The sequence below is a fragment of the Rhincodon typus genome, chromosome 17 (genome assembly GCF_021869965.1).
Source record: "Rhincodon typus isolate 14 chromosome 17, sRhiTyp1.1, whole genome shotgun sequence".
Lineage (NCBI taxonomy): Eukaryota > Metazoa > Chordata > Chondrichthyes > Orectolobiformes > Rhincodontidae > Rhincodon > Rhincodon typus.
Genome location: NC_063348.1, coordinates 58,694,023 through 58,703,164, shown reverse-complemented (window position 1 = coordinate 58,703,164; position 9,142 = coordinate 58,694,023). Strand labels below are relative to the sequence as shown.

General features: G+C 39.7%; 1 protein-coding gene across 1 annotated transcript in view; it reads right to left on the bottom strand.

Moving 5' to 3' along the window:
- Positions 1–2,084: 2,084 nt before the first annotated feature.
- The window catches only part of ccnd1 (cyclin D1), a 24,070-nt gene continuing 17,012 nt past the window's right edge, over positions 2,085–9,142 (bottom strand). The window contains exon 5 of the mRNA XM_020519655.2: positions 2,085–5,778. Coding sequence (XP_020375244.1) covers positions 5,623–5,778 — 156 coding nt within the window. The 3' untranslated portion in view covers positions 2,085–5,622. The remainder of the gene's footprint in view (positions 5,779–9,142) is intronic.

Here is a 9,142-nt window from a genome sequence, read left to right as displayed (position 1 = left end):
ATTTCTTTCTCAACATTCTCTTATACTGTAATTATGAGACTGACATCCGCAGTTCTGAAAGCACGTTAAAGGTTAAAGGATGCGAAACACAGCTCAGTATGACATTTGTTAAAAAAAAGGCCAACTTAAATGAACTCGCCTGTTTGTTTCATAATGAGCCGAGCCAGGACTGTGACCCCATTTGGGAATAAGCTAGAGTCTTTGTCACCTTGAAATCACATTGCGTTCATCAGATCAGCCACAACCTTTCTGAAAGGTGGAACAGGCTTGAGAGTCTGAATGGTCCGTTCCTACTTCTGATTTGTATGATATTGAGATGGGTTTTATTCCTTCTGATGTTGTTATTGTCCTGTATGTCCACCATAAAAGAGGTCATTTAGCTCCTTGAAAAGAGAGGAGTCATACGGCATGGAAACAGACCCTTCTGTTCAACTCGTTCATGCCAAGCAGACATGCAATCTGGCCTAGTCCCATTTGCCAGCATTTGGCCCATATCCATCCAAACCATAGATAGTAGGAACTGCAGATGCTGGAGAATCCGAGACAACAAAGTGCAGGGCTGGATGAACACAGCAGGCCAAGCAGCATCATAGGAGCAGAAAGGCTGATGTTTCGGGCCTAGACCCTTCATCAGGACTGAAACGTCAGCCTTTCTGCTCCTATGATGCTGCTTGGCCTGCTGTGTTCATCCAGCCCTGCACTTTGTTGTCTCCATCCAAACCATTCCTATTCATTAGCCATTCAGATGTCTTTTAAATGTTGTAATTGTACCCACCGCCACCACTTCCTCTGGCAGTTTGCTCCATACACATAGCACCCACTGCATGAAAGTTACCCCTCAGCTCATTTCTAAATCTTTCCCGTCTCACCTTAAGCCTATGCCCTCTAGCTTTGGACTCCCCCACCCAAGGAAAAAGATCTTGGCTATTCTCCCTATCCATGCCCCTTTTGATTTTATAAACTTCTGTAAGCTCACCCCTCAGTGCCTGATGCTCTAAGGAAAGTCTCTCCCTTTAGCTCAACTCCACCAATCCTGGCAATATCCTCCCTATAAAACAAAACCAGAATTGCACGCAGTATTCTAAAAGTGGCCTCACCAATGTCTTGTACAGCCAAAACATGACATCCCAACTCCTATGCTTAATTTTCTGACCAATGAAGGCAAGCGTGCCAAATACTACCTTCTTTACCTTGTCTGCCTGCAACTCCACTTTCAAGGAACTATAAACCTGCACTCCAAGGTCTCTTTGTTCAGCAACAATCCTCAGGACCTTACCATTAACTGTACAAGTCTTGCCCTGGTTTGCCTTAGCAAAACACATCTCACATTTATCTAAATTAAACTCCATCTGCCACCCTCAGCCCATCTGAAATAATGTATCCACATAAAACTAAACTTATATGTTCTCTGAAACATTCCAAAAATGATGTCTTCACATCTGTTTAAAACCTAGTTAACAAGCCATGTTACGTACAGAAAAGGCTTTGCAGCATTATGATTCTGATACAACTGTATCCCATCATTTCTATAAGCATTCTTCCCAGGTTAGGATGCCATACCATTCAACAGGTTGCACCAACATGCCATCATTCTAACACTGCTTTGTAAACCAGTATCCGGTTTGATGTGGCAACAGGTCCCCATGCTTATTCATTGCACAAATATCCAGTATTGATATTGTTTGCCCCATCTTTATGTAGCACACTCACCTTGATCAGTGAAATCAGCTGATAGTCATTTTGTATTTCAATCAGGGTTAGTTCCTGTATGATCTGCAATGACCCATAGGAGTTGCAGCATCTCAGTTCAGTAAAAGATACTTTCAGGCAGCAGTACCATATGATTCCTCTCAATAAATGCAAAAATCTCAAAGAAGTTTAGGAGATGACCAGTTTCAGACTGGTGTTAATTCCTCCCAGATAAAAAGAGGACAACTAATCCAAGGGCTGTGATGCACTTCAGAATGCATCAAGAAAGTAAAACTATTCAATGCGAATGCAAGTTATTTTGTCATTAGATTGCAACCTGCAAACAAAAATGTCCAAACGAAAACGATTAAATAAAAAGACAAAAAGCACGATCACAAGGTTTTCAAAACATTTTTATTTCTAGTTTATTTTGTTGGAAACTTGTCTAGTACAGGTCTGTTTGTGAAAATGTGCATTTCAGACCATGAACAGTGACATTTTGTAAAATATAAAAGTACAAATTTGTAATTGAATGCTTTATATAGATTGTGACCATCTGAAATATGTGAAACATTGATTTAAAAAAAAAACAGACATCTTTGTCGGTACATGAAACCCCGATTTCAGCCTTTGGACTTTCAGTACAGATTATCTTCTTTAATATAAAAATACAGTACACTGCCTTTTCGGTACACAACCTTGTACAACCAACTTCTGTTGTCTGTGCAGCATTGTGGTTACATAATGGAAGGTTCAGAAGAAGAGAGATCCACATGCAGAAATGACTTGAGGTAAGCAAATGTTCCTGAAATTCAGACAGTATACATCAGACCTCTTGGAACCTGTAGTATTTCCCTACAGAACCCTTTCAGATAAATGTACAATGTATTTCAGTTTTCAGTAAAACAGGACTATGAGGCAATACATGAAACAAAAACCTGGTGTGTAAAGAAAAAAAAAAATCTGGTTATCTGTAGTTTGAGGTAATGTGAACAGGAACCTTTTTTTGGAATAGAGCAGTAATCACATTAAGAACTGATCACATTAATGAAAAAAAATCTACAAAGACTGATGTCAATATCATAATTTTCTATGAGAAAATTAAAACCTATAACATGGCAGTATATGGCATTGTAATAAAAACTGATCCATAAAATAGCAGCAAAACACAATGACAAAAAAGAAAAAAAAAAAAAACTTTTTTTAAAAAAAAGAGAAAAAGCAAAAAAAATTGTTAATTTCAAACCAAGCTGGGAACTTTTCCATAGCAGCTCAAAAAGGAGTGTCCACTCCATATCTTACAATCAACACCATAGATGGCAGTATCACACAAAACATCTCTCCCATCACATTCTCCTCACACCACAACTTCAATCTGAGTTTAGTTTCTCCTCCTCCCCTCGACTACTTTCTAGCATCAGTACATACCAAGATGTGCAAATTTTCTATCAACACCTAAGAGCTGGGGGGGGAAAATTAGAAAAAAAAAAGGGACAACTAATTATTTTTCTTCTCCAAGAAGACTAATTGTACTAAAATAAAAACTATGGTGTTTCATGTTTGTGGTGGTGGAAGGGAAAATATGTAAGTTATATAAATGGGGCCTGAAATTAAAAAAAAGAATTTACAGAAATGATAAATGAATCCAATCCAACAGCACTCTGAACATAGGGCATGTATTAGCAGCATCTTTTTCAGGTTTCCTGCCTCATCTCACCCATCTGGAACTAGCCCTCAAGAAGCACCAACGTTGTCTCAAATGTCCACTGGACCATAGAGCTCAACAGAGAAACAGGAGGGAAAAATACTGGTGTCAAGAGACTGTGGCCAGCTTCTCCAGAAAAGGCAGCACAAAAATTTCCTTCCCAGCCGGTTTTAATCATGAATACTCGAAAGGTCGAGTGCAGCACAAGAGAGAAAATAAAATAAAACAGAACATGCGCAAGAAAATATCAACCCCGCCCGCCCATGCCACGTGAAGATGCCAAGCTTAATCTGAGCTGCCGATTGCAGCTTTAATGCTGGATGTAAATTCACCGCCAGACAGAATTCATATCGAACTGCTGACTGAGGGGAAAGGTCGGGGATGTTAACTATGCCAATATATCCTTCCAAGCTCAGAAAAACTCGATTCCATTAAAAGAAAGAAACACAAGCTGCTTTCAAAGTTAATTATTTCCCATTTGCGACATTAACCATAGCCCACTTCCGTCTGAGTTCACTCTCACTCCTTGTAATCATCGCCAGGTCGTATGTCTGGCCAGGAATCAGAATTTTCCATCACACACAGGTGCCGAAAACAAAATCTTAGACCAAAGATCAGTCCATAGCAGTAAATCCACCAACAGTAAATGCTCCCTCAATCGCACATAAATTCTTGTTCTGAGGACCTTTGTTATTCTAAAGATACCATATGGCATTCAAGTATCATTTCAATTTTAAAACATCTTAAATTTACTGCATGGAGAACAAACAAGACATCTTTGTAGAAGGACTAAGATCCTACATCTGTGACACAAAACACCTGAATTCTGATGTATCTCTACAGGAAGCTTCTTGTACTTCAGACTGACAATAAATAGATCTACATTACCTTATAAATAAATTACATGAAGCATTTTCTTTAGTTGTGGATAATCAAGCTTCCAGAACAACATGGTTACATTCTACACGAGCTGATAAAACCTGAAGAATACATCTACACAGGCCCCATTTATAAATTAGTTGGCACATGAAAGATTTCTAAACACTGTTCTTTCAATAAAAAAAAATGGTGGGTGTTGCCAGCAGTTTTTTGTTTGGAATGTAGTTATCATTCACTGGAATGTCACAATCCAAGTTCCAATTCCCTCTCAAACACCATAGTCGACATAACTTGTTTTGCAAACACAAGCACTTAATATTTCTAAACCATTCCATTTTGTTTTTAAAAACTTTTCTTTAAATTTCCACACAAAGAATTTAAACAAAAAAAATCTATTGACTGAAAGTGCTTTGAAATGGAATGGTTTGAGAAGAGAAAAAAAAAACACAGGCCATGGATTTAACCTGTTACTGACTGGCCAGAATGGGTCGACTCTAGCCAACATTATATTTACATAGGTCTCTTCTGTCAAAAAAAATAAAATTAAAAGACAAAGACTTTTTAAAAAGGTATTATATCATTAGTAAGTTTGTGTGTGTATAATTAGGTATTTCGCCACGAGTAGTAAAATGAACCTGCATGAGCAATATTAAGCAAGCACCCAGCAAGCCTTATCCACAGATTCCAAAGAATACAAATAATAATGCTGATAACTAAGATACACCAATGGGTTACATCAACCATTTATAAGGTGAAGAGGATAACCACTAAGAAATCACAAACATCTGCACAAACCGATTATAAAGTGACTAGACACATATGCAAGCAGGTATAGAAAAGCTTAAATTGCAGTCAAAGCTATGCATTTTTTACTCACTTTTTCCTTTTTTTTTTAAATAGAAAAAAGATTAAATCATTACTACCTAAAACCCTCTTCTACATTAAAAATGGTTCATTCACACTCAAAAATCAAATCTATTACCTCCCCTAATGAAATTTTCTATTGTCTATTTATAAATTTAGAAGCATGAACATGGTTTTTGTATTGAAAACACACTTCCATTAATGTCTCATATAATCTGCATGTATTTTGTTGCTAACACATGCTTGACTATGCAAATGCCTTCTCTTTCCTGTTCATTAAAAACAATCAGTTTTAGGCTATTTCATATTTAAAATGCATGGCGAAGGGACACGAGCATGGAAACGAAAAAGGAAGCAGTTCCCTTCTTTTTATAAGTGTGTTGGAGATATTGGAGGGGAGGTCATGGTGTTTTTTTTTAATATATATTTATTTATATATAGCGAGCATTTCCTTGCAAGTTGCCAGTGACCGTGCTTGTCAATTATCATAGGTTTACATCTCGCACATCAGTTGGTGTGCAGGAGACATCCAGTTCATCCTCAACAGTCTTTGTTTCCGAGGATATGCTGTTGTGTTGTACCTGGCGTAGACTTGTTTCGAGAAGTGACTCGATCTGTTCCTGACAGGCCCGTAAGCAATCCTGTGTGAAGACAAACAGGAAAGGGAATGGGGAAAAAGAGAGGAAATTTAAAAACTGTTGAGGTGTTAACACAGAAAAACATCTCATTAGCAAAAACAGCATTTCATATTGAACCACATTCAGAAATCTTAGTAAAGGTGACAGCTTTAAGGGTATATGAAAACCTTTAAGGGGTACATTACAAGCAGGAAGAAACGGAAGAGTGCTTTAGGAAGAAATTCAAGAAATAGGGCCCAGGGAGCTGTCAGATTCAGAACGATGAACAACTGGGATGTGCGGAAGTGGATGCACCTCTGCGGAAGGTGCAAGTTGATTCTGGATATTCTGGGCCAGTTGTAGGAACAGTACCACCACACCACGGGAGCCCCTCACTAAGTTGCATAGCTGCTTAATGGGTCCACACACACCAGCTGGCACTCCGATAGTGTAGGAGCAAATTACTGCAGATGCTGGAATCTGTACTGAAGACAAAAAAATGCTGGAAATCACAGCGGGTCTGACAGCATCCATGGAGACATCTAGGCTCAAAACGTTAGCTTGCTTTCTCTCCATGGATGCTGCCTGACCTGCTGTGATCGCCAGCATTTTTGTCCGACATATTGGTCTCATGATGGAGGGAAGGCCATTGATGAAGCACTTGAAGATACTCAGGCCTTGGACACATTAAACCATAAGATGTAGGAGCAGAAGTAAGCCATTCAGCCCATCAAGTCTGCTTCACCATGCAATGAGATCATGTCTGATCTGATAATCCTCAACTCCACCTCCCTGCCCCTTCCCCATAATCCTGATTCCCTTAATGATAAAAAAAACTCTCAGCCTTGAATATACATAACAATCCAGCCATAACAACCCTCTGCAGTAAAGAATTCGTAGATTCTAAGAGATAACATTCTTCCTCATCACTGTCTTAAATAGGTAACCTCTTATTCTGACGTTATGCTCTCTGGTACTAGACTCTCCCAAAAAGGGGAAAACAACCTTTCCACATCTACACGGTCATGTCCCCTAAGACTTTTGTATAAGGTCGCCTCTTGTTCTTTTAAAACTCCAATGAGTACAATCCCAAACTACTCAAACACTCCTCACAAGACAGTCCGCCCAGACCCAGTACTCAACTTCCACAAGTCACTGCTGTGCACAGAGCTTTGAGGTCCACTCATAGCAGGGACAATTAGAGTGTGAAAAGAACTGGAGAAGGTCAAAAGATCTCAAAGTTGCAGGACTGGATTCCATCTTGCCAATTAATATTTCTGCTGTCAAAATAGCTACATTTTGGTCAATAGACAGCAGGAATCCTCCACATGCAGTGGAAAAATATATGAAAGGGATTATACTTCTCTGCTGCATTTAATGTTGCAGACTGCTTCTGGTATAACAATCAGTATTGATGGGAAAACATTGTGATCTTGGGCCAGAGTGCTGTCCACAGATCACATGAAAACAGAAATGTTTGCTCCTCTATGTTTGAAAATTCATCAATCTTTCTGGTTTAGCATTTTTTTTTGGGCAGGCTTATCATGATATGACCTTTGCCTCTCATTTTCTTTGACCTCTGGCCTGTCAATCCTTGCAGTCAAAGCACTCTTTAAATGATAAATTAGTGCCTCCTGTTATGATCTGCATGACTGGAAACCAATGACATTTTTGGAAAAAAAAATTGTGTAGCAGTGTCATTTTCTCTCGGTACACCCTTCAGCTAGAATGCTTAATGTGCGATTTTGTTCTCCTGACTTCACCCCAAAAGCACCAAAAAAGGCAACTTGAGAATTTTGTAAATTGCAAATTAATTTTGCCAGTAAGAGTCAAATTAAATTATTCCCGACTACAAATCTTACTATAATCATGTATCACATTAAAAGTCAAGCTTGACACGGTTGCTGACAAGATTAATGTGATCAGTGCAAATCAAATCATATTTACTTCAGTATCAGTGTGGTTTTACTGCCAGTACAGACACGTCATCGTTAATCATGTTGTGTCAGGGACTACAGCCTTAAAAAGGACAGAGGTCACCTCACAGTTATTCCTTTAAACCTTTCCCAGAGCTTATTTAGTCAGAGTGACAAAAGAATGCCTGTCTATTAACTTCCTCACCATTTCCCTAACACTGCTGATGATATCTCCTGACAACTGCACATAGAATGACCTAGAGTCCAACATCAAACAGTTCTGTGAAGCAGCTAAGCGATTACACCTAGGACCTATGACATTTGGTACGTATAGCACCGATTTGTTCAAAACAACCTCGGATTCTGTTTGAAAGAACTACAATGCACCTTCTGGACATTTGCGAAATAATGGTAAATGAACTAAAAGAACGGACGCTCGACAACAAACTAACCATGGGGTCGGGGCGTTTGTGGGTGAGGGGGCGGGAGGTGAAGGACAGAGAAGAGAGTCAGAAAAAGGAAAACATTAACTGTTGCTTTTATCCTCTCCCCTCAATCATATGATTTTTTGCAAAGTCTTGCACAACTCAAAGCACTTCACAAAGTATTATTTCTGAAACACAGGCAATAAGTCAGCTTTCCTCCACTCAGCACAATAATCCCACAAAGTGCTGTCAAGTTGACTGGGCAGTTAATTGGTTTTAAGTGACATTGGCTCAGGGAAGAATGCCAGGTTGGAAGAATATAATTTATTTTCCACAAGTGTCATGGGATATTCCCCATTGACTTGGAACCATTTGATGGAGGGGAGCAAGGACACTGGTTTAACACTGTCAAGAACAACAATGCATCAGACAAGAACTCATATACTTAGTTCCTGGAGGCAGGAATTCAGGGTCCAACCCTCCTGCAGGAAGAACACATTACCAACTGAAAGGAGTTTATAAAGTGCCTGTGTCTGTGCTACTCTGGATTCCTTTTTTCAAATGGTGGACAATTTTTGTGCTACTGATGGTCCAATGGAAGAGAACTCTGAGATGTAACACAATGGCGGACAGTTTCTGGGAGATATGCATTGTTCTAAATTAGACATCTTCAGGCTTCAATGCATTTTCCTAACCGTTGTTTCAGAGATAGCAGGAACTGCAAATGCTGGAGAATCTGAGATAACAAGGTGTAGAGCTGGATGAACACAGCAGGCCAAGCAGCATCAGAGGAGCAGGAAGGCTGACGTTTTGGGCCTAGACCCTTCTTCAGAAATGGGGGAGGGGAAGGGGATGGGGATTCTGAAATAAATAGGGAGAGGGGGGGAGGCGGATAGAAGATGGATAGAGGAGAAGATAGGTGGAGAGGAGACAGACAGGTCAAAGAGGCAGGGATGGAGCCAGTAGGAGGTGAGTGTAGGTGGGGAGGTAGGGAGAAGATAGGTCAGTCCAGGGAGGACGGACAGGTCAAGGGGGCGGGATGAGGTT